General features: G+C 41.6%; 2 protein-coding genes across 8 annotated transcripts in view; one reads left to right on the top strand and one right to left on the bottom strand.

Annotated features, from left to right (window-relative positions):
- Positions 1-25,960, bottom strand: part of ZNF12 (zinc finger protein 12) — a 1,264,586-nt gene that overhangs the window by 767,132 nt on the left and 471,494 nt on the right. The window lies entirely within an intron of this gene.
- Positions 16,838-25,960, top strand: part of LOC308652259 (serine/threonine-protein kinase LMTK2-like) — a gene marked incomplete at its 3' end in the record, with an annotated part of 59,881 nt that continues 50,758 nt past the window's right edge. Inside the window, exon 1 of the mRNA XM_081300033.1 lies at positions 16,838-17,228. Coding sequence (XP_081156159.1) covers positions 17,138-17,228 — 91 coding nt within the window. The 5' untranslated portion in view covers positions 16,838-17,137. The remainder of the gene's footprint in view (positions 17,229-25,960) is intronic.

The following is a 25,960-nucleotide window of genomic DNA, read 5'->3' as shown; positions in this document are numbered from 1 at the left end:
AGCTAACTGATGGGCCTGGAGCCCTGGACCCCCTGAGCCACCAGCCCAGACTTGTGGAAAGTGAGATTCCACCGAGACATTCCAAAATCACATGGATTTCTTGTCTCCAAACAAGCCAGCTGTCTAACGATTCCAGCTTCCTTCTGAACATAGACACACACACACACCCAGATTTGAATAAAGACGCCACAAAGTAGAATTTCTTCTCGGGGGCATCTATACCTTGTTCAGAAACAATGTAAAATGGACAAAAAAAAAAAAAAAAAAGCTATAAGCCATCACCAGACGGTAACAATCCTTCAAGTAAAATTTTAAAAGACTCGGTGGAATGAGCCAGCCATTCCCACCAAAAATAAAACACTCCACTTCCCTCAGCCAATTCAATTATCTAGCTAAAAAAGGGCTTTTTTTAACACCTCCCAGCAGGCAGCAGATCTAGCAAGTGAGTCGGTGAGGATGACAGTGAATAATCAGGCACCCAGAGCCCGAGGTGTGAAATAAAGGTGGCCTGCCTCAGCCAGGAATATCAACGCTCAGAAATGAACATTATCGTTTCCATATTATAAAGCATACTTTAAAAAAATCCTTAATGATTTTCTGGTTGTGAGGCTATGCTGGTAACAAAGTCTCTGTCCTTGACATGATATTGCTGGGAGTAAAAAATCTCATCTGTAAAACCTCCCAGCTTAAAAACAAAAAATTCTCCCATTTGCCTATAAAATATTTCAGGATCATAATAGAAGAATGAAGAAATTTTTAAGAAGAAAAAGAAACATCCCTAGTTCTACAATTCAGAGACAACCGCTGCTAGTGTTCTCGTGTTGTGATGATTTCCTTCCAGTCCTTATGAATATGTATGACGTGAGCATTAATATGCATATATGCAGGGGCTTCACGCAGCCTCCTTTTACTTAACATGGCAAAGTGAGGATTTTCATCTGTTGATGTGATCATTCCCTGTCTGGTCATATTTGTGGGATCCTCCCTTCCTGTGTTTTGAGAACTTTGGCCCCATCCTGTCTGGAATATTCTGTATTGCCACATGCTTCCCTCACCAGGATATGATTCTCTGCTACTCTTACTTCCCATTTTACATCTTCCTGACCTCCCGTGTGTGTGCAGGAACCTGTGCTCAGGGCCTGTACAGGGCACTCAGGTGTTTATGGGGACCTGGCTGGCCGTGCCAGACCCCAGCTCCCTAGCTAGGCCTCTGTCCCACCTGACTAACCTCTGTAGATGATTTATCAGTCACTGGTCACCACCTGCTTTACGGGGGGGGGGGGGGGGGTGACAGTAGGAAATGGGGACATGTATCAAGGATACAAATTGGCAGATATGCCAGATGAATAAGTTAGAGATCTAATATAAAATATGAGGACTATAGTTATCAAATTATATTGGAGGGCTGGGGCTCAGTGGTAGAGCGCTTGCTTTGCACATGTGAGGCACTGGGTTCAATCCTCAGCATCACATTAAAAAAAAAGATATAATAAATAAAGATATTGTGTCCATCTACAACTAAAAATATTGTTTTAAAAAAATTATATTTGGGGGGCTGGGATGTGGCTCAAGTGGTAGCATGCTCGCCTAGCACGTGTGAGGCACTGGGTTTGATTCTGAGCACCATGTAAAAATAAAATAAAGATATTGTATCCACCTAAAATAAATAAATAAATATTTTTTTAAAATTATATTTGGGATTTTTTAGTGAAAGACTAAATGTTGGTGCTTTTTTTTTTTTTTTTTTTGGTTTGGTTTTTGGTGTAAGAGGTTGAACTCAGGGACCCTTTACCATTGAGCTACATCCCCAGTTCTTTTTAATTTTGAGACAGGGTCTTGCTAAGTTGCTGAGGCTGACCTCAAACTTGCAATCCTCCTGTCTCAAGTCTCCTGAGTTGCTGGGATTACCATACCTGACATGATGTTGGTGCTTGTGACACATACACACACACACACACACATACACACACATAGAGTAACTATGTGAGATGATAGATATGTCAATTTGCTTGACAACTCTAAGCATTTCACCTTAAATATATGCAATAAAGAGTAAAAGTAATATTTTTAAAAGGATTATAGTGTCTTCTCTTTAGAATACTTTTTTTATGGTGTAAAGGGGTTGGCAATCTGTTTTTCCCATGTGAACCATCAGCTTACAGCTTTTCTATTTCTGAGCATCTCATTGAGAGGAAAGTCATGAATCGTAGTTCTCAAAGGACACTGGGAGTGCTGGAGCAAGACCCATGTCAGTGCCTGCAGTCTGCCAGATGCCCAGAGATGTCACACACACCCTTCATCACCTGACACCTCCCAGGGTAGAGAAAGTCCCTGTTCTTCAGCTAAGAAACTGAGTTTGTCCTCTGATGGTGGTCCCTGGTGTCCAGGCCTCCTCTGCCCTGTCCTTCCTTGGGTCTCCAATGGGCTGCCTGGCTAGCTAAGTCCCAGCCTTTCACCAGGTGGAGCAGTGCCCATTTTCCCCCAAGAGGAAACAGGCTCAGGGGAGGCAGCCTAATGGCCTCTAGGCCAAAGTGAGGTCGCTGGCAGATCAGCTTCCGCAGGGGCCCTGCTGCTGACTGGACACCAGCCTATGCAGTGTCATCCTCTGGGATGAGGCTCAGTCCCTGCATCTGGAAAATGGCCACAGCTCCAGCCTCGGAGGATTTCTTCTGGGGAGTGATGACATAACATCTGGGAGATGCCTGATGTCCCTTGGGACACAGAGGCTTCAGCGGAGCACCCTGAGCAGAATCCGAATCGTGTGTGGTCTACTCCTGGGGAATCCCAGAGGAGAGCGGAAGAGTTACGACCTGGCTGTACAGGGAGCAGGGCAAAGGCTCGATTTGGGGCCAGGAGTCATTGCACAGGGGAAAAATGCTTGTCCGGCGTTCAGGACGCTCCCTTATTTCAATCCTCAGCAACACCCCAAAAAACAAACAAAAAACCAACAACAACAAAAAACTACACCTCCCTCTGCTATGAAATAATAAATCCACTGAGCATTACAGAAGGAGCCACACATTCCGCCTGGCTGAGCCTGTTGGCCCTAATAAATACCTTTGAACACAAACAGGTGGAACAACTAGACATGCAGGAAGTCACCTGTGGCCTCCCTGACTTGGGCCCCAGCAGCAGGGGTAGGGGGTGCTGCTGGACTCTGAGCCTTAAAAGAAAGGAGCCACGGGCAGGCTCAGATAACCACTGCAAACAGCGCCTCGTCGTTTATTTGGGTGACCTCTGACCCCAGATTTTGTGGGTGACAGGAGGGTCACTTTCTTGCTTCCTCTCTTGGGGAGTCTCCCAGAAGTTTGGAGAAGACAGAACCCTCCCCACACTTTCCTGAGACCTCCCTAGGGAATCTGGAGAGGTAGAGAGGCCAGGAGAGGCCAGGCAGGCCTTGCCGGAGGAGCCTCCCCAGGACCTGCTTTGCTTGTATGTCCTGCTTCCTGAAGTGCCCTCTGGGCCCAGAGCCAGGGAAGAGCCCGTGGCTGACGTTGCAGGAACTGGCTGGTCAATTGAGCTGATGGGCCCTGCCCTACCTTGCCCACTTGCCAGCCTGCACCTGCCCCGCCCTGCCCAGCTGGCCTGGCGGGAACCCACCCAGCAGGTGACTCTGAATGCCAACCTCAGTTTCATGGGCTTGGGGCAAGGGTCCCTGCCTGGCAGGGAGGCTGAGGCAGGCAGGGTTTTCCACTGTGGTCCTGGCTCTCCCTGGCTGGAGTAACCTCCCTGAGGGTAGGGACCGCCTCTTGTTCACCCTGGCCTGGGACAGGCTCATCACAGGCAGCAGGTTTGCTAATGGAAATGATTGTTGAATTGAGGTAGGATGGAAGAAACAAAAAATAGGTAGAAAGGAGACATACGGGCAGGACAAGGAAATATAATTTTAACCTGAGCTCCCACATATCTTCCCAGGCCTGTCACTCCCAAATTTCTGAGAAATCTATAAATCTTAAAGTTACTGTTATGATAATGACCTTGTGCACTGTTAATAAGCCTATGCAATAAATAAATTAGGCAAAGGGAGATGCAACATTTTAAGAAACCTGTAATTAGGGGACTTTGTAGTGTTATCTACTGACCAGATAATGAAAGAATCCTGAGAACCACCATAAACTATCTTGTGATCACCAGACCCATGTTATCCTCACAGACCTTCCCCTGCCCACCCCTCACCAAGTGTCCTTTAAAAGTGGAGTTGGGAACCCCCCAAAATGCACCCCTCACCCTCCAGCTGGCCTACGGTCTCCCTTGAATGTGGATTCTTTGCTTTTCTAAGTAAATCTCCACTGATGAGTGCTGAAATTCTTTTCCATCACGTATGCCAAGGACCCCGATTTCCTAAGTTGAGTTCCCTCTCCCATTGAGAACCCTCTTCCAGCGACATCTTTTTTCCAGTGACAGAAGGATTGGGAAAGGGCAGATGTGCAGAGAACCCGAGCCCTGTGCAAGAAAAGCCCCAGGTCCACAGAGACCAGCAATGACAAGCAGAGCAGGGACCTCTCCCAGCCCCTGGCTGCCACATGGACCTGACCTGCTAAAGCCTTCCCCCCCACCCCAGGGCCACCGACCACAGACTAGAGGGCCCCAGGAAGATGTTCCCTTCCCACCTGACTCCAGGGAAGCGCCACCACCTTGTGTCCTGGGAAGGAAGTGGGAGGAGTCAGAGCCTGACCTCACATCACCCACATCACCCCAAGCCTAGTCTCTCTACACCACGCTCATGGCCTGACTCTGCCATCCAGCTCCCTGTTCATGCCCCAAGCTCCGTCACCTACACAACTCTTCCTTTCTTTCCTGGGTCCTTTCACCAGACGCTGACAGCCTCCACTTTAACACACCACAGACAACATGCTCAGACCTACTCTCTTTCCTCTATCGGGAAGTCTCCCTCCCTCCTTCCTTTATTTAATTACCACCTATTCATCCACAGGAGTGCAGATCAAACATCACCTCCTCAGAGAAGCCCTCCCTGATCACCGAGGCCAGGTCAGGTGCCCTGCATACCTATTCTTTGCCATCTAGCAGATCACAATAGTGCATTCGTGGTGCCTTGTGTAATCAGCTGTCTGATTTTGGTCCCCAGCCAGAGCACTAGCACCAGGAGGACAAGGACTGAGGCTATCCTGTCCACAGTGGTTTCACTCCTAAACCCAGCTGGACCTGGGGCCAGTGAGGCTCTGATATCAGTGCAGAAAAGAAAAGTGAAGAATGCTAACTAGAAACGAGGCTTGGTGGTGCACACCTGCCATCCCAGCCACCTGGGAGACTCAGGCAGGAGGATGGAAAATCCGAGGCCAAGCTGGGCAACATAGCAACACCCTGTCTCAAAAAAAAAAAAAAAATGATGGACAGGTAATCAATGCTTCATGAATATCTCAATGAGGATGACATGGGACAGGGTTCCTCCAGGGGCCTGGTCCAGGGGCAGCCCTGAGATACTGGCTTACCCATGGGAAGAAGCAGTGACCAAGGGTCTCTGCAGAAGCTCAAAGCAGCTGAGAGTTGGTTATGAGTCGCTTCTGATCCTCCAAGAGCCTGGGCAAGGTGGGGAAGTGCTTGGAGAAGGTTGAGAAATACCTGGAGAGCAGAGAACAGGCATGGGGAGCTGGGGACCTTGGGCTCAGAATGCGTGCAGTACCCAAGGAGGCTGAGCAGGAGGATGGTCACCAGGTCCTGCTATGGGGGTTGCTCGGCAGGCTAGTGTGACAGCTCACACCCTGGGGCGGGGGTGCCTGTGTCTGGATTAGGGACCAGAGGGCACGTTTGGCCCTCCGTTTCTGCAGTGCACCAAGACTGTATCATGGGGCTTTCTCCATGTGGTAAGGGATTCAGCTGCTGGGCAGGCCACAGGAATTTAAAATGCAGGTGCTTATCCCGGGAGAGATTCTATCTCTGTCAAGAGACAAAGGTTGATTGAGCAACTACTCCTTCAGGGGAAAACTTGTTCCCTCTCTGCCATTCTTGCCTTCCCCACCTCTGGCCCCAGGAGAAGGCAAACTGTTAATCTCTCATTGGAGAGGCGCACATGGAACAATTTGGTCCACACCTCATGTTCACAAAAGACCTTCAGTGTCTACCTTTGAAATTATTCAGTTTTGATTCTGAGACTTAGCAAGAACTCTGGCATCAGGCTGCTTGAGTTTGGATTCTACTACTGCTGGGTGGCATTGACCAAGGTGATTTAACTTCTCTGTTTCTGTATTCTCATCTACAACACAGAAATGACAATAGACTAAGCCATTTGCAAAAAATTAAAAAATTAAAAATAAAAATAAATGCCACATACTGTACGATTTCATTTATGTAAATTATCCATAATTGATATAATTACGTTTATTATATAATTATATAATATACTTATATATGGTATATTATATAATTAACATATACTTTTTTTTAAAGAAAGGCTGAAAGTTTTTTTTAATATTTATTTTTTTTAGTTTTCAGCAGACACAACATCTTTGTTTGTATGTGGTGCTGAGGATCGAACCTGGGCTGCACACAAGCCAGGCGAGTGCGCTACCGCTTGAGCCACATCCCCAGCCCATTAACATATACTTAAATATGGTATATTATATATATTATATATTTATATAACATACCACATGGTATATTATATATATTATATGGTATATTATATATATTATGTATATATTATATATGGTATATTATATATTACATGGTATATTATATATATTATATAATTAACATACTTAAATATGGTATATTATATATATTATATAATTAACATATACTTAAATATGGTATATTATATAATTATATAATAAACTTAAATAACTATATAAATTCTGGATAGAAGCAGGAAGTAATTCAGGGTTGCCAGGGGTTGGGAGAATAAGGAATGTCTGTTAACAGGTACAGAGTTTCTTTTGTGAGTGATGAAAATACTCTAAAATTAGATAAAGATTAAAGCATTATTACTTATAAAATGCTTAGAGAAGTGTCTGACACATCAAAAGTGATCTGTACGTCATTGTTAAGTAGAACTTACCTCCAAATAAAGGCACAAATGCTAATGAGCCTGAAAAAAAAATCTGTTGAAGATGCAATTTTAAAGTGGTATTCCACCACTGGGATGGTGGCTCAGTGGTAGAGCGCTTGCCTAGCATACATGAGGCACTGGGTACAATTCTCAGCACCATATATAAATAAGAAAATAAAATAAAGGTCCATCAACAACTAATAAAAATATACATTAAAAAAGTGGTATTCCATTCCTGAGTCCTATTGTCTGTGTACTTATTTTATAAATCCTGTCATTATCTTATGGATAGCATCATTATATTGCAGTATAAACTACATATGTTAAAAGTCTTATTCTATTAGACATTAACTTTACCAAGACTGGGTCTCCCCGCCTCTACAATGGGAGGTGGCTCAGGGATCTGACAGATGCTGATGAGCTGTCCCTGAGTCAGAGAGCTTTAGGCAGAGGCTTTAGGAGGCAAGAGTATGTGGGGATGTCACACAAAGGCACATGACAGACAGCCAACCCATCCTGAGGATAATGTCAGCTGCCATCCAGGAAGCAGTAAGTGGCCTTTGATTGGCGGAGACCTAGGGAGAGCCAGATGACTCTGACCCTCCTTGGTTTCCCTATTTGCCAAAGGCTGGGTTAAAGCAATACAACCGCAGCACAGATTCAAATAAAGCAAGAGTGATCATAAAGGCTTTGTGGAGGGTATTCATGGCAAGACCACCAGTGTGCTGCTGGTAAATAGTAAACAGGGAGAAAAAGAAATACAAATGGCTCTCTGGGAGGAAAGCGCCTTGGTTAGTAGTGTGTTTGGCAATTTCTTTGGTTTAAACAGTCACACCAGGGCTTATTCCAAGCTACACACGTCACTGAACTTGGAATTGGGAAAAGGCACAGTATTATAATTTCCATTGTACAGAAACAACAGGTGCAAATAATCTCAAGAGCACAGGTAACAGTAAAATGTAGTAAAAATAATTAGGAATCAATTATTTTTCTTTTTAAATAACAATTTTATTGAAATATAATTCACAGACTGTAAAACACCCCTCCCCTTAAAAGTGGCCTTTAGTACAGTTATGGAGTTGTGCAACCATCACCGTTATTTAATTTTATGATATTTTTGTCACTTTATAAAAAAAAATCCTACACCTATTAAGTCTCTGGCATAACCAATCTACTTTGTCTCTGGATTCGCCTCGTCTGGGCAATTCATAAAAATGAATACTAATGGCTTTTTTCATTTAGCATAATGTTTTCAAGTTTCGTTCCTGTTGTAGCATGGGTCGGCAATTCATTCTTTTTTATTGCCAAGTAAGATTCCATTAATATGGTTATATCGTATTTTGTTAATCTAGTCACCAGTTGATGGGCAGCGGAGTGACTTTTGGCTATTGTGAGTAATGCCTCCATGAATATTCAAGTACAAGTGTTTGGATGTCTGTTTTCATTTCTCTTTTGTATAAACCTAGAAATGGACTTGCTGGATTATAAGGATATGGATAACATTTTGAGGAACCGCTTGTGCTTTTTTTTTTTTTTTTTTTTTTTTTTTTGGTGTTTGTGGAGGTGGGTACTGGGGTTTGAACCCAAGGCTGCTCTACCACTGAGTTACATCCTCAGCCCATTTTATTTTATTTAATTATTGTGGTCATTTTTATGGTATTTTATTTCATTTTTGTGGGGATGGAACCTAGGGGCCCTCTACCTCTGAGTATGCTCCTGGCCCTTTTTACTTTTTATGTTGAGACAGGGTGTTCCTATGTTTCCTAGACTGGCCTCAAATTTGTGCTCCTCCTGAGTCAATGGGGTGATAAGCAGGCACCACCATGCCCAGCTGAATATCTTCTTTGGAGAACTGCCCATTTAGATCTTGATCCATTGAAAAAATAAGTTATTTATATTTTTATGAATTAAAAGAGCTGTTCATATATCTGAACACAAGTTCTTTATTAGATATGTGATTTGGAGAGATTTTCCCCTATTTTGTGGGTTGTCATTTTACTCGTGGTCTGAAAGAGCAGTACCAAGTGAATAGTATTTATTTATATTTCATTCTTTTACTGCTGAGTAATATTCCATTATAAGGATATACCATGTTTTGCTAATCTGTCCCTCAGTTGATGGACATTTGGGTTCCTTCCACTTCTTGGCTGTTATGAATAATTCTGCTTTGAACATTTGTGGGCAAGATTTCATATGCACATATGTATTCAATACTATGAAAAATATATGTGGAAGTGGAACTGTTGGGTAAGATGGGAACCTCTGTTTAACTTTTAAGGAACTGCCAGTCTTCCAGAGCATCTGGGCCACTGATGTAGGTGCCTATCAGTAATGAGTTCCAATTTCTCCATCTTTTTGCCAACACTAATATCTTGCCACTTTTTTTTTTTGGGGGGGGGGTATTTAAAAAACTCATCCTAGTGGGTTTGAAGTGGCATTGATTTGCATTTCCCTGGTGCCTGAGGATTGAACGTTGTTTTATTTTTTCTTGTTATTTTGTGTATATTCTTTGAAGAAATGTGTATTCATATCTTTTGCCCAGTAGTTAATTGAGTTCTTTGCCTTCTTGTTATTGAGTTATTAGAGGTTTTTTTAATAGATTCTAGATGCAAATATCAGATACTTGATTTTCAAATATTTTGCCCCATTTTGTGGGTTGTCTTTTTACTTTTTGATGGTGAATAACAAGCACAGATATTTTTAATTTTGATGAAATCAAATCTGTCAACTTTTCTCTGTTTATTTGTGCTTATGTCCTTCACTGAAAACATCACCTAATCCAAGGTCATGAAGATTTGTGCCTATATTTTTTTCTAAGAGTTTCATAATTTTAGTGCTTGGTTCTTGATTCATCTTGAGTTAATTTTTGCATGTGGTGTTAGATAGGGGTCCACAATCCTTTTACCTGTGGATATCCACTACCCCATAGAATTTGTTGAAAAACTATTCTTTCCCATTGAATTGTTTTGGCATTCTTATTGAAAATCAATTGACTGTAAACATTGAGGTTTATTTCTAGATCCCCAATTATATTGTTTGAACTACATATGCTAGTGTCATACTGTTTGGATTACCATAGTTTTATAGTACATTTTAATTTTTTTATTTGTTATTTTTAATTATACACGAGGGTATAGTCTATTTTGACATATTTATACAAACACGGAGTATATCTTATTCTAATTGGGATCCCAGTCTTGTGGAAATACACAGTGTTGAGATTCACTGTGGTGTATTCATATGTGTACATAGGAAAGTAATGTCAGATTCATTCCACTGTCTTTATTCCTATCCTCCTCCTTCCCCTTTATTCTCCTTTGTCTAATCCACTGGACTTCTATTCTTCCTACCACATTTTTTTTTTAAATTTTAATATTTATTTATTTTTTTTACTTCTCGGCAGACACAACATCTTTGTTGGTATGTGGTGCTGAGGATCCAACCCGGGCCGCACGCATGCCAGGCGAGCGCGCTACCGCTTGAGCCACATCCCCAGCCCTTCATACCACATTTTTAAATCACAAAGTGTGATTCCTTCAACATTTTTTCTTTATTCCCCGCTCCCCAAGTTTGTTTTGACTATTCTGGGATCCCCAAATTTCCATGTAACTATTAGGACTAGAGTCTCAACTTATAAAAATAATTATGGAATTTTGGTGGGGATCACATTAGATCAGCAGATCTTTTGGAAAGTATTGCCTTAACAATATTAAGTCTTCTGAGCCACAAACATGAAGTCTCTTGCTACTTCTTTTTTTTTTTAATTTTTATTGTTGGTTGTTCAAAACATTACATAGTTCTTGACATATCATATTTCACACTTTGATTCAAGTGGGTTATGAACTCCCATATTTACCCCGTATACAGATTGCAGCATCACATCAGTTACACATCCACTGATTTACATATTGCCATACTAGTGTCTGTTGTATTCTGCTGCCTTTCCTATCCTCTACTATCCCCACTCCCCTCCCCTGCCCTCCCCTCCTCTCTCTCTACCCCATCTACTGTAATTCATTTCTCCCCCTTGTTTTTTTTTTTCACCTTTCCCCTCACTTCCTCTTGTATGTAATTTTGTATAACCATGAGGGTCTCCTTCCATCTTGCTACTTCTTGAAGTCTTCTTTATTGTCTTTCGACAGACATTTAATTATTTAGACATTTATGAAAATGATTTAAAGCCTTTGTCTATTAAGTGCAACTTCTCAGCTTCCTCAAGGAACATTTTGTTTTGTTTTTGTTTTTGCAGCACCGGAGATTGAACTCGGAGCCTCGCATGTGCTGTGCAGGTGTTCTACCACTGAGCTACATCCCCAGCCCTTTTTTATTTTATTTAGAGGCAGGGTCTCCCTAAGTCGCCAGGCTGGCCTTGAACTTGTGATCCTTCTGCTTTAGCCTCCTAAGCAGAAGGGATTACAGGTGTCCCGCACTATGCCTTTTTAAGCAGGATCTATGTTGGCCAGACTGGTCTTGAACTGCTGAACTCAAGAGATCCTCCCATCTCAGATTCCCAAGTAGTTTTAACTACAGGTGTGCCACCATTCTCCCCAGTTTTATTGAAATCCATCCTGTGTATAGATCATATTTTACCATTTCCTTTGCATGTCTTTAACTCTTTGAAAACTGGCGATTGATTGATTGATTGATTTTATTTGTTCTTTTTAGTTATACATGATAGTAGAAAGTATTTTGACATACATACATGGAATAAAACTTTCCATTTTTATGGTCGTACATGATGTGGAGCTTCACTAGTCATGTATTCATATATGAACATAGAAAAGTTATGTCCAATTCATTTCACTGTCTTTCCTATTCCCACCTCCAACTCCCCTGTGCTCAATCTGGTGAACCTCCTCTTTGCTCCCCCCAGTCTGTTGTGAGTAAGCATCCGCACATCAGAGAGGACATTTGGCTTTTGGTTTTTTGGGATTGGCTTATTTCACTTAGCATGATAGTTTCCAGTTCCATCCATTTACCTACAAATGCCATAAGTTCATCTCTTTATGGCTGAATTAGTTCACTGTGTAAAAGTACCACATTTTACCAACAATAAATTTAAAAAAAAAGAATTAAAAAAAAAAAGTACCACATTTTCTTTACCCATTCATCTGTTGAAGGCATCTAGTTTGGTTCCCTAGCTTAGCTACTGTGAATGGAGCTGCTATAAACCTTGATGTGGCCATATCATTGTAGTATGCTGATTTTAAGTCCTTTGGGTATAAACCAAGGAGTGGGATAGCTGGGTCAAATAGTGGTTCCATTCCAAGTTTTCTGAGGAATCTCCATACTGCTTTCCAGAGTAATTGCATAAATTTGCAGTCTCACCAGCAATGTATGAGTGTACTTTTTCCCACATTCTTTCCAACATTTATCGTTACTTGTATTCTTGATAATTGCCATTCTGTCTGGAGTTAGATAGAATCTCAGTGTAGTTTTAATTTGCATTTCTCTACTTGCTAGGATATTAAATTTTTTTTCAAATATTTATTGACTGATTTTTTGTATTTCTTCTTCTGTGAAGTGTCTATTCAGTTCCTTTGCCCATTTATTTATTGGGTTATTTGGATATTTTGGGGTCAAGTTTTTTGAGTTCTCTACATATCCTGGAGATTAATGCTTTACCTGAGGTGCAGGTGGCAAAGATTTTCTCCCCTTCTATAGGCTCTTTCTTCACATTCTTGTTTGTTTCCTTAGCTGTGAAGAAGCTTTTTAGCTTCATCCCATTTATCGATTCTTGATTTTACTTGTGCTTTAGGAATCTTGTTGAGGAATTTGGTTCCTGAGCCAATATGATGGCGAATTTGGCCTACATTTTCTTCTAGTAGGAGTAGGGTCTCTGGTCTACTGCTTAGGTCTTTGATCCACTTTGAGTTGAGTTTTGTACAAGGTGAGAGATAGGGGTCTAATTTCATTTTGTTACATAGGATTTCCAGTTTTCCCAGCACCATTTATTGAGGAGGCTCTCTCTTTTCCAATGTATAAAACTGGACATTTTCAATCATGTAATGTGGAAGCTCTGGAAATCAGTATTCCTTGATACCTCCCTTCCCCCAATTTTGTATTTTTCTTTCTGCTGCTGCCGCTATTCATTTTTTAGTGGGGACGTGTACTGGGGATTGAACTCAGGGGCACTTGACCACTGACCCATATCCCCAGCCCTATTTTGTGCTTTATTTAGAGATGGGATCTCACTGAGTCGCTTAGCACCTCACTTTTGCTGAGGTTGGCTTTGAACTCGCCATCCTCCTGCCTCAGTCTCCTGAGCTGCTGGGATCACAGGCATGTGTCACTATGCCTGGTGCCACCATTCACTTTTTAAAGTGACTTTCCTGGATTAATTCTATAAGGTCTCTACTTTTTAAATTTGTATATGACCACCAAAGTCTCTGTTAACTTAGTGGTCAGTTAATGATTATACAGAGATTTCTTTATACATGTCCTTGGTGTGGTATGTGTGGCATGTGATATAGGGGTTAGGGAATGCTCTTGCAGTCTAAAAGTTGGCCCCGTCTTAATTTTTTCTGCTTATGTAGTTGCAAGATCAGCCAGGATGAGAAATGAAGGCCTTCTCATACCTTTCCTGGGTGTATTCACAGTCCTGAACAGGCGAATGGCTTTCTAGATTTCCAGCAATATGGTGGAGCTTTTCAAGGCTCCTATTAACATATCAATCATTTTTTTTTTTAAGTTTTTTGACCAGCCAACCGGTGTTACTGGCTCAGGCAGCTGCCATGTTAGATGACGGCTGCTGATTATTTTCTACAAACTGGAGATAGGAATTTCTGAGTCTTATCAAATAAGGAGAAGCCTGGAAAACCGTGCTCCTCTGGAACAGTCACAATTCTCTGGGGATAAGGCTTTTGCAGGAGTTTGCTTCCCATTCCAGGAAGCAAACTAAAGGTTTACAGAGCTTAACTTGTCTTCTTTTTTTTTTTTTTAAGAGAGAGAGAGAGAGAGAGAGAGAGAGAGAGAGAGAGAGAATTTTTAATATTTATTTTTTAGTTCTCGGCGGACACAACATCTTTGTTGGTATGTGGTGCTGAGGATCCAACCCGGGCCGCACTGCATGCCAGACGGGCGCGCTACCGCTTGAGCCACATCCCCAGCCCCTGGATGCTTGTTTTCATGGTTATCATTGTGGTAACGCTGCTTATTTCCAGGGCTATCATAGACATGAGGAGAGAAAAATGGGACTGAGCAAGTGAAAAATGCTGTGAAACTCATTGCTGTTACCAAAATCCAGCCATTTTCTTTAATAAATTGACTTGGGTTGTTGCAAACCTTTGGCATATTTCTAGAGTTCTGAAAAGTTGATTTTGATAATATCTGCCAGCTTTCCATTCTGGAAGCATTCTTTTCATTACCTTTGTTTTAATATAGTTTACTTAATTGCAAATTTATATAATTTATGTTTTCCTGTCAAACTAAGAATTGAACCCAGGCATTGAACCCATGAGTTGAACCCACTGAATTACATCCCTAGCACTTTTTATTTTTTTGAGATAGAGTCTCACCAAGTTACCAAGGCTGGCCTCAAATGTGTCATTTTCCTGCCTCAGCCTTCCAAGTTGCTGTGTCTGGCTATATTATTTTATTTTATTTTATTTTTAATTTAATTGATTTGTTTTAGTTGTAGATGGACACAATACCTTTATTTTGTTTATTTATTTTTATGTGGTGCTGAGGATGGAACCTAGTGACTCACACATGTAAGGCAAGTTCTCTACTGCTGAGCCACAATCCCAGCCCCACTTATAATTTAATTTTTAACGATGGCTGTGTTTGACAACTGGCATGCAAGACTCCTGAAGATTTAATAATTGGCTTTCACTGGCTGGAACCAGCCTCCTCCAGTGCCCCACAGACTGGACCCTCCCAGATGCCCCCATTTGATCCAGTTAAGCTCTGTAAACCTTTATAGTATTTGCTGGGTGCAGGGTATTTAAAAGTATTCTAGGAGTACAGCTCACCCAGTACTAAACTGACTCCATATTCTTCAGTATATGGACCTTAGGTATCTGTAGGACACACACTGCCAGAGCTTCATGGCAGGACACACACTGCCAGAGGGTCTTCCAAGTGATGACTTGGCATGGAGGAAAATTTGGAAAAGGCTGCACACATGTGAGAACAGCTATAGAAATGCCGAAAGGTATCACTTCTTATCTTAGGGATCTAATCGTAAATTGTGCCAAAGGCTCAGTTTTCTGACTCCTGGGTGAAACTTACCAAAGCCAACAGGTCAACAGGACTTTGTTTTATAAAATCTACAACTGGAAGTCTTCAAGGGAAGTACAGGGCAAAGGTATAAATGATGAGATGAGTGGTGGAGTAGTTTCCATTAGACGCCCTCTGAAGAATGTGTACCTTAACCCCTGCTCTGTGCAAAGGGGAAAAAAATGTTTGTTTGTTTTTTTAACATTTGGACTTGTTCAAATAATAACAAAACTTGCTTTGTGATTGTAGAATGATGTGTTGTTGGGGTGTACTTTAATTAACTACCACAGGATTAGGAGGCAGGGCCTTTATCCAGCCAACAATGCTGTAAGCAGTCAGTCTCTTCCCACCTGTGAGTGAGCATTCCCCAGCTTCCTTAAATGCAAAACATGGAGCTTCCTGATAAAAGTAGAAGCACAAGAGGGTTATTGTGTCTCTTTTCTAGACCTTTGCTTTCCTTCTTTTTTCTCCCAGAGAGATCAGCAGAAAGTCATGGATCTTTTACTTGCTGTGCCACATGCCAGATACTGGTTTCCTTATGTTTACTGACTTTCCTCAAACATACAACAAATGTTCCCCTGACATTGTCTGTGTCCTGCTCTGGATTAGCACAAAGGACAGCTAGCATTTCGGATGTTTCTATTGGGCAGGCTCCCTTTCCAGTTGGTAAAGTCTTACCTGATACAATTCAAATCAGTTTCTTTCATGGCACATTGGACCACATGTGCTTCCCCAGCACTTTTCTCTGTTACAGATAACCTAGAAAGTGCTTTCTTTATTTTCTTTGCAAGACTATGGCTCTGGCCTCACCTGGTAATGCTTCTCCCTGGCACCCAGGACCAGGACCTGGCACCATTTCTTTAAAGAGCCCCTACTCCAAGCCAAGTCCTGTGCCTGCTCTGGGGAACTCCCAGCTGAATCAGACACAGTTCCTGTCCTCAAGGAACTTTCAGTCACAGGAACAATAAAACATGGCAGTGGGGTTAGGATGACGTCAGGTTCATGGTTCTAGGAGATGTCAGTCATTCATCCCGGGAATAGGAAAGGAGCCTTCCTCCATGAAGTCATGCTTTCAGGTGTGTCTTGACAATTGAAAGGAAGACTGTCTCTGCCAGGTGGACAAGAGGGGACAGGAAGGGCTCTCCTGCCAGAAGGAACAGCTTGAGCTCAGGAGCAGAGTCAGTGGGTGATGAATTCTCGTTGAATTGAAATAAAAAGCCCAAAGCGCTCAGAAGGCTGATAGGATGTATAGGTCAACCTAAGCAGAAAAGCCTAAGACGGCTTTGGCAAATAAAAAAGGCAGAAAACAAAACAGGCCTATTTTTGGTGTCACAAAATACCGAGGAAAATCAGGATGAATTTTGCGTGGATTTTTATTGTCTTCTTTATATTTTCCTGTATTTTTAAATTTAAAATAATTGTCGGTATTACCTGCTGCCCACGCACTTCTCGGTCTGCAGGGGGCGCACCGGCGGCCACCTCGCCACCTCCTCCAGGGTGAGGGGCGGGGTCTCCAGGGCCGATATGTACTGACGAATGGCTGGTCGGGCTGTCTATCACGACGTCCCGCCTCCGCGCTACGTCACATGACGCAGCCCATCATGGCGGCAGGAGCGCGGCTGCCCGGGCCCGCGGCTCCGCAGGGTTGCTGGCGTTGCTGCTGTTGAGAGGCGGCGGCGGCGGCGGCGCAGGCGGCGCAGACTGGCGGGCAGGATGGTGTTTCTGCGGCCGGAGCGGCGGGTGCGGACTAGGAGCCGGGCTGAGGTTTGGCCGAAGCATCGTGTGCCCAGGAGCAGCCGGCGCGGGTGTCTCTGAGGCAGCGGAGGGAGGCAGGACCGACTGACTGGCGGACGGACCGACCCGCGAAAGGCGACCCGAGAGTCGGCCCCGGGGGGCTGTGCCGTGGGCGAGATGCCGGGGCCGCCTGCGTTACAGCTGCTGCTGCTGCTGCTCCTGGCCGCTGGCAGTGCCGGGGCCGCGCCACTTCCGCAAACAGGTGCAGGTGAGCGGGCCGCGGCGGGCGCGGGGCTGCGGGGCCGCTTGCGGCGAGGCTGGGCCGCGGGTCGGCGGGTTCTGGCCTCGGCGCGGAGGGATCAGAGGGCGTGCGGAGGACAGGAGGCCCGGGGACGCTAATGATGAGGGAGATTTCTGCCGCAGGGGCGTGGGATGGGGGCAGGGGCGAGGCGGTGCCGTGGGGGCTGGGGAGAGCGGCGGGAGAGGTGGCAGCCAGCGACCCCTCTCCACTAGGCTGCGGTACCGGCTCTGGACCTGTTGCCTAAAGGTCCCCAGCTTATTCCCTTCACGACAGTTCTTTTCCTTTCCCAGATGTCACCTGCCTCTTGTGCATTTCTCACATCTTATTGTAAGAACCATTTCTTAGCTCTCATCATACTTAAATGCAAATGACTTGTCGAGCTGTGCCGAGTTTCCTTCCCTCCCTGCAACTTGTTCTGAAGTTGTAAATTGATTTTAGACGCTGTGCTTTTTATTTGGAATGAATCTCAGGGGATGAGAAGGAAACAACGATAATATTTCTATTTTAGGAAGTCAGTGATTAGAGTAGCAGATTTTGAATAACTATTGACAAACTGGCCTAAGGGTAATTGAAGTTTCTATTTTAGCGTTAACAGCGTGTGATTTTCCTTTTTCTCCGCCCCCCTCCACATTTTCTTCATGTTGTTTGCATTTTGGAGATTTATTATCCTAAAAAAAGCTTCAACCCAAGAAAGCATTTCAAGTTGGACTTTTTTTTAGGCAAACTTGCCTTGCTTGTCTACTGATTATTGTTGCAATGAGGAGCAGTTGAAATTTGATAGATTAAAAAAATAGTGTTGGAAGAAACCTTAAATAAAATGGAGTCCAATTTCTTCATCTTACAGTTGAAGAATGGTGGTCAAATGACCTACCCAAGGTGACACAGCTAAATTGTAGTTGGAGCTGCAAACCCAGGTCTTAGATTTCTACGCTTGTGTTTTTTTTTTTTTTTTTTTTCAGTTTTCTTCAAGTCTTCTAGTGGTTAATGGAATATTACTCCTGAGTCAGGAGTTATTTTAGAATAATTTTAATTGGCTGCTGAATGTGGAAGTTCTGCCTTCAGTAAAGACACATTTGTTAGATAAATCTACAGTGAAAACTATATGTAATTGCTTCCAGAGCTACACCAGGAGTGTCTTTGAATGTTAGTGTATCATTGTACTTTATAAAGTAGCACCAAATTTTTGCTATTACCTTAGAGCAAATCTTTGTAAGATGAATTTTGTGTTCTGGTACATAAGAGTGTTGTCCAAAGTGTATAGGCAGCCCAGGTACAAGTCTCAGAAAGTACCTGGGAAGTTATAAAAGATTATGTGGAAAGATAGTGATGTTGATATTTAAGGATATTGCTATTGAAATTCACAATTAGCACTGAAGTAGGATGGTGGATACAGAGTATTTTTATGTCAAGGGAATTCAAGAAGCTTCCAGAAGACTTTGCACTTAGTTGAATATTTGTACATTTTGGCAAACAAGTTCTTTATAGGAACCTATAAAAATATGTCTGACTCTATACTTCTTCCCATGTCTTTTATTCCGTTCTTTTACCATTTTATGCAGGCATAAATTATAAAAGCTGAGTTTTGTTGGGTTACTGTAAACAAAGTAATCAGGAAAATGAACCTGTAAGTAGAAATATCATATCTTGACATAAATAAAGCACAGGGAAGGACTTGATAATTTATAGCAACTTTTGCAGATTGTTCTTTCTGGTTCTTGGACCAGAAGGTATATGGTTAAGGTGTATGGTATATGAAAAATAAGTACCTAGAGTTAAGTGGTTAAGGTGTATGGTATGTGAAAAATAGGTACCTAGAGTTAAATTCAGTGGGAAAGATGCACAGACATTTGTCTTTCCATCCAAAAGAGGTTATTAATTCTGAACTGGGATAGATTCTTGGTCGTGATGTTTTAGACCAAGAAGAATAAAAAAACCTTTGAGCTAATCCCGATTAGTGATCTGTGGTTAAGAAAAGAACAACAACTTTTTTTTTTTAGTTGTAGATGGACACAATACCTTTATTCTGTTTGTTTATTTATGTATTTGTTTAAACTTTTTTTTTTAGTTGTTGATAGACCTTTATTTATTTATATGTGGTGCTGAGAATCAAACCCAGTGCCTCACACATGCCAGGCAAATGCGCTACTGCTGACCCCCCAACCCCAGCCCCTGTTTATTTTATTTTTTTTATAAAGTGTACATGTTAGCCTTTTTTTTTATAACTTTATTTTATTTATTTATATGTGGTGCTGAGGATCGAACCCAGGGCCTTGCATGTGTGAGTGCTCTACCGCTGAGCCAGAACCCCAGCCCCTGTTTGTTTATTTTTATGTGGTGCTGAAGATCAAACCCAGTGCCTCACACTGGGTAGAAGCAAGTGCTCTACCGCTGAGCCACAACCCCGTACTGGAAGAACTCTTGAACATAGATGGGAGGTGAAAGAGCACTTAAACATTGAAAATGAAACTCTCAAGCTTCTGATGATCTAGGGGCCTGTTGGCCAAACCAAAATAGGGCTAACTTTTCTCAATTAAGCACAGACCCATTGCATAGGGTCTTTTGCTTCCTTGGTCATATTCTTTTTAAAGTGCAGAGTTTAATGGTGCAATGTTAAAAGTATGCTTATCACAAATAGGTTGAAAAAAATATTTGAGTTTTATCCTTTGTCAGCCTATTTGTATGGGGAACAAATGAGGCAGTTAACTAAAATTCAGCTTTTAAATTGAAGTTCATTTTTCCAAAGTGTCTTTGTCATCCAGAGTTATTTCTGGGTTTGAAAGTCGAAAAGGTATTTACTCATTGAATCTTAATAAAACTGTGTAAATATGTGGATTGCCCTTGACCCTCAGATCAGAAGGCATTTCTTGGTTGAACTTTATTTTGGGCCTCTTCATGGCTATGGAATGCCCTTGTGCCCCTGTCTGGGAGCCTCTTTTCCTGAGAATCCAATATTTCTGCTGCAAGGCCCTTATTGTTATGTAGATTGAGACCTTGCTGGTCCCACTAGGAAGCTTATATAACGGGAGAAAGTCTACTGTTTTCATACACTGTTAAATAACTATACTGAGATTATAGTTCAGTCTTTTCCTGCAGATCATGGTTATCGCATAATTCTTCTCTGGAAAACATGATGGTGCCTTTTGTAAGATTCCCAGGATTCACATCATAAATTGGGATTCAAAATAAAGAAAGATCATGTATATGTGAAAGCATTCCTCTGAGCCCCACTTTCTTATTAATATTAGGATAGTGCTTAGACAGGGAAGCCCACTTCTATTGTTCTGTGGCATATTAGGTCACAGAGTACAGAGGAAGCTTTTAGCAGTTCCAGATAAAGGCCCTCACGGAAGCCTGTGAAGCCGGTGCGACTCAGCCACAAACACAGTTTGTGAAACCCTGGTTTTCATTTTAAACAGACTTTTATCTTGAAAGAGATTTATATATAAGTAAAGGAATTGCTTTCTGAAGTATGAGTTTGTGATTATTTTAATAATTTTTGAGAAATAAAAATTTTCAACAGGCAAATTCTTTCAGGATTTATGGCTATAAGGTTTGAAATCGGATTTAGGTTGAGATGCTATAATTGCTTTTACTTGATGATATTTTTTGTGTTAGTAAATATGCCCATCTGCACAGTAAAAGGAAGTCTGTCCAGTTTCGTAGCTGATTAACATTGAAGTTACCAAATTCCTACTGTTTTGCTAATATCAATGTGCTGATTGTTCATGCAATATTCTTGAAATTAGGAGAGTCCTTGGGCCCTCTCTGTCCCCTGTGGGCCTTGTCACTTAGATAACAACTGTACATATAATAAAAAAGACATTGTCATGTAAACAGGGGATGTCCAGGGTTCTGAAACAGTTAAGCAAATGAGTCCTCAAAAAAGTCCTTGTAGACCTGAACAGACACTTCTCAGAGGAGGACATACAATCAATCAACAAGTACATGAAAAAATGCTCAACATCGCTAGCAGTCAGAGAAATGCAAATCAAAACCACCCTAAGATACCATCTCACTCCAGTAAGATTGGCAGCCATTAAGAAATCCAACAACAACAAGTGCTGGCGAGGATGCGGGGAAATGGGTACACTTGTTCATTGTTGGTGGGACTGCAAAATGGTGCAGCCAATTTGGAAAGCAGTATGGAGATTTCTTGGAAAGTTGGGAATGGAACCACCATTTGACCCAGCTATTCCCCTCCTCGGTCTATTCCCTAAAGACCTAACAAGAGCATGCTACAGGGACACTGCTATATCGATGTTCATAGCAGCACAATTCACGATAGCAAGATTGTGGAACCAACCTAGAAGCCCTTCAATAGATGAATGGATTAAAAAAATGTGGCATTTATACACAATGGAGTATTACTCTGCAATAAGAAATGACAAAATCATAGAATTTGGAGGGAAATGGATGGCATTAGAGCAGATTATGCTAAGTGAAGCTAGCCAATCCTTAAAAAACAAATGTCAAATGTCTTCTTTGATATAAGGGGAGTAACCAAGGACAGGGTAGAGACGAAGAGCTGGAGAAGAAGAATAACATTAAACAGGGATGATAGGCGAGAGGGAAAGTGAGAGTTAAGGGAAATTGCATGGAACTGGAAGGTGAGCCTCAGGGTTACACACAATTACATATAAGAGGAAAGGAGGAGTAGGAGAAAAATTATATAAGTGGAAGAAACGATTTATAGTAGAGGGGATGGAGAGAGAGTAGGGGAAGGGAGGGGAGGGGAGGGGTGAGGGGACAGTGGAGAATGGGATAGACAGCAGAATACATCAGTCACTAGAAAGGCAATTTGTAAATCAATGGAAATGTAACTGATGTGACACAGCAATCTGTATACGGGGTAAAAATGGGAGTTCATAACCCACTTGAATCAATCTGTGAAATATGGTATAATAAGAACTATGTAATGTTTTGAACAACCAACAATAAAATAATTTAAAAAAAAAAAGTCCTTGTAACTGGATGTAGAAAAAGAATATAACTTTTCAGTGCAGTTGAGAGTAAATCTGTGAACCAATCCTAGGTGGAACATGATGTCCTAGAAAGAACTTAGGCTTTGGAGTTAGACTTAGGTGTGAGGTCTTCCTTTTCTGCTTCACTAGCTTTAAGATTGTGGGCCAGTTTCCTGGGCTTTTCTGACTTCTTAGCACTCAACTATTAAAAAGAATGTTTACTGTATAAAGGGATGTTGGGAGGGTGGGATAGTCTTGCAGTGAGACACCATATCTGTTAGCATTATGTACTTGGTAATGTAGATTTTTTAAACACTTCAATTTTTTTTTTTTTTTTTGTAAATTTGGTGGGTTGTTATAGGATTGACTAATGGCAGGTGGTATAACTTAAGAGATTAAGCTATTTCACAGGGAATGCCTAGAATTTACTGGATTTGAAATCTTTGTTTCTCAGAATAAGTTGATATATGATGAATGGAGACCAATAGAAATAAATAAATCTGTTTGATTTATATATGATGTATAAGCTGATATTGTTACTTCTTGAAATATATAAAGTTGAGAAACTATGCTATAAATTTTTAGGATGACCTAGATCAGTCTGCTTTTTTTCATAATAAACCTGTTTTTAGGCCTCAGCATGACTAAAGCTCTTGCAAGTGAACAGTCTCTGGTTTTAATTTACTTAGAAGTACAAGAGCAATCTAAGTTTCCTTGATCCCAGACACAGTTGCATATTTGCATTAAGCATCCCCAAAGGCAGTGAGACTGAGGAAGAACTTGCCTAGGGCTGACGTTTTCCCCTGAGAAAATGTCCTTTGGGACGATTAGGGTTTTTTTTTCTTTTTCTCTCCTTTAAAATTGTGTACTTTTGCAGTCTACTGACTGTGCTTTATTCTTCATAATTTAAATGTGCTACTAAGATGTGAGGGAAGGGTTATTGTAGAGAGGAGAAGCTGGACCGACCCCTCTGGTCTGGAACAGACTGCCACATTTAGGGTTGCTATGATTCCATATGAGGACTCAACTTTCTTTCTTTTCTTTTTTTTTTTTTTGAGTCCTCATATGAAGATACCATTTTAAGAGAAAGCTGGGGAAATATGGTAAAATCATTGTGTCTGTGGAGCAAAAATATTGAAGTGAGGTATTTTAAAATTGTGGTAAGTGACTAACTTGGAACCATGCCTTGGCATTACAGTTATTTGCCACAGGAAACAGTCATATCAGAAAAATAACCTGAGTATTTTTAAAATGTATTCTTGGCAACGGTTAGCACAGTGCAGCAATCCCAAAGCTCATTTGATTTTATGGTGATTCAAGTGGGAAAAGTGAGAACTGTTGATGCCAAATGTCTCAGGTGCCTGAAGCCTGACAGGCGAGTGCCTCTTATTCTACTTGCCCCTTCTAGGGCTTGCCTTCTGTCTGCCAAAGCTACCAAGAGTGACTTGTGTTCCCTTGACTTCCTGGGACTGGAGGTGATGGTGGTGGTGGTAACCTGAAACTTGACATTTTTGGCAATTTTTATTTTACCATATAGTATGTGTTTGTTTTCATATTTTTAAAGACTTCAGTTACCATCAGGTCAAATAGACGTGTGGACCATGTGTCATGGCCACAGTAGCCCCTGGCTCCCTGTATCTAACCCCAGTTTGGTCAGGGAAAATCATAGCATCTACAAATCTGCAGTAGTGTGTCTCGTTCCTGCTTCCATTCTCCACCTTGTATGACTTTTCTTAAGAGCAAAATTGATCTGCTTACAGTTTGCAGAATACTCTGCAAATTCCCATCCTCCATTTCTGTATGTATTCTCCCTATTTGTGAATGCCTGTCTCTTCTCTTTCTTTTCCAGGTTCAGATTTTTTTTTTTTTAACTTCTTTATAGACTCAGCTTCCTACTGAGCTCTGTGTCCTGGAACGGTCCTTAGAGATTGCTACCCTGGTGAACTCTAGGGTCTGTACCTGTGGGACAAGATATTGCATGGGTGCTGGGTGAACATAGTGCAGTTTAGATTTTGATTTATCTTCAGTTCATCCTTTTAAAATTTTGACTTATGTGATTCTTTAAGGTATAGAATACATACATTGGTACACTGACATGTTTTAGTGGTTTGTAGATAATTTACATGGAATGGAAGTAGGGAAAATTTACTTTTAGACTGTGTGATCAGATGGGTTTGGAGTCATTGTACCAGTCTACCACTACTTATTATCATTATTTCTTTTTTTCATTATTGGGGATTAAATCCATGGGTGCTTTACCACTGAGCTACATTTCCCAGTCCTTTTTATTTTGTGCTCTGAGATAGAGGGTCTTGCTAAGTGCCCAGGCTGGCCTGGAACTTCTGATTCTTCTGCTATGACCTCCCATGTAACTGGGATTACCGGCATGAACCACCGTTTCTGTCTTTGTTTAAGTCTCTTTATCTGGATTGCAAGGACAGTGTCTCATATCATTGGTATTTCTAATGTGTTTGCATGGCAGATGCCCAATTGGAACTTAGAAGTGAGGATGATGAAGATGGTACTGGAGAAAAGAGTTCTGCAGTGTGCAGGTGTGTTGGAAGGAGTTGGTGAAAGTTAGCATCTCATTCTCCTGCAGACGTGACTTTTCAACCAGTCAAAGCCTTCATTTGGAATGAGGCCATTTATTGTGTTTTTGTTTTGATAAAATTTTCGGTAGTCTTTAAAAAATACAATAAACTTTGAGAAAACTTTTACATAGAAAAATTGCAGAGATAGCACAGAGTGTTCCTGTATTTCTCTTACCCAGTTTCCCCTATTGTTAACATCTTACGTTAAATGTAGTACATTTGTCATAACTAAGGAAACAATATTAATTATTATTATTAACTGAAGTCCCCACTTGAGTATCTTTCTCATGTCCTTTTTCTCCTCCAGGATACCTCATTATGTTTAGTAGTCCTGTCTCCTTGGGCTCCTCCAGTTGTTCCTTGCTTTTGATGACCTTGACAGTTTTGAGGTGTGTTGGTCAGGTGTTTTGTAGTGTCCCACCACTGAGCTTCTTTGATGGTTTTTCATGATTAGGTGGGGATTATAGGTTTTGAGAGGAAGATCACAAAGATAAAATGCCTTTCTCATCTTGTAATGTCAAGGGTGTTAAATGCTTTCTGCATGACCTGACACTGGTCACCTGGCTGAGGAGGAGTTTGACAGCTTTCCTCCCTCTCCAAACTGTCATTTGCACACTGCACAATGTGAGTTAATGTTCCACCCCGAGTGGGAAGTAACTACAGATATGATTTGGAATTCTTCTGTATGGGAGATTTGACTATTCTCCCCCATTTATTTCTTTAAGCAAGCTTCTGTTTATATCAATTTGGACACATGGATATTTATTGGCTTTGTAATCCAATGCTGTGTTATTTACTTTGTTGCTCAAATTGTAGTAGCCTTGGCCCTTGGGAGCGCTTTCATTTGGCTCCTGTTTTCTTTTCTCTTTTTTTTTTTTTTTATATTTTTTTTATTTTTTAGTTCTCGGCGGACACAACATCTTTGTTGGTATGTGGTGCTGAGGATCGAACCCGGGCCGCACGCATGCCAGGCGAGTGTGCTACCGCTTGAGCCACATCCCCAGCCCTCTTTTCTCTTTTTACGATAGTACTTCCTTACTTTCTGGCATTACAAGGAGTGACAGACTCATCTTGTATATTCCCTGCCCCAGTCTTAGAATCAGCCATTTCTCCAGGGAGCCCTGGTTCATTTGTTTGGAGAAGGATA

Source organism: Spermophilus citellus (assembly GCF_964194105.1).
Source record: "Spermophilus citellus genome assembly, chromosome: 6".
Lineage (NCBI taxonomy): Eukaryota > Metazoa > Chordata > Mammalia > Rodentia > Sciuridae > Spermophilus > Spermophilus citellus.
This window is presented reverse-complemented; position numbering and strand designations above follow the sequence as displayed.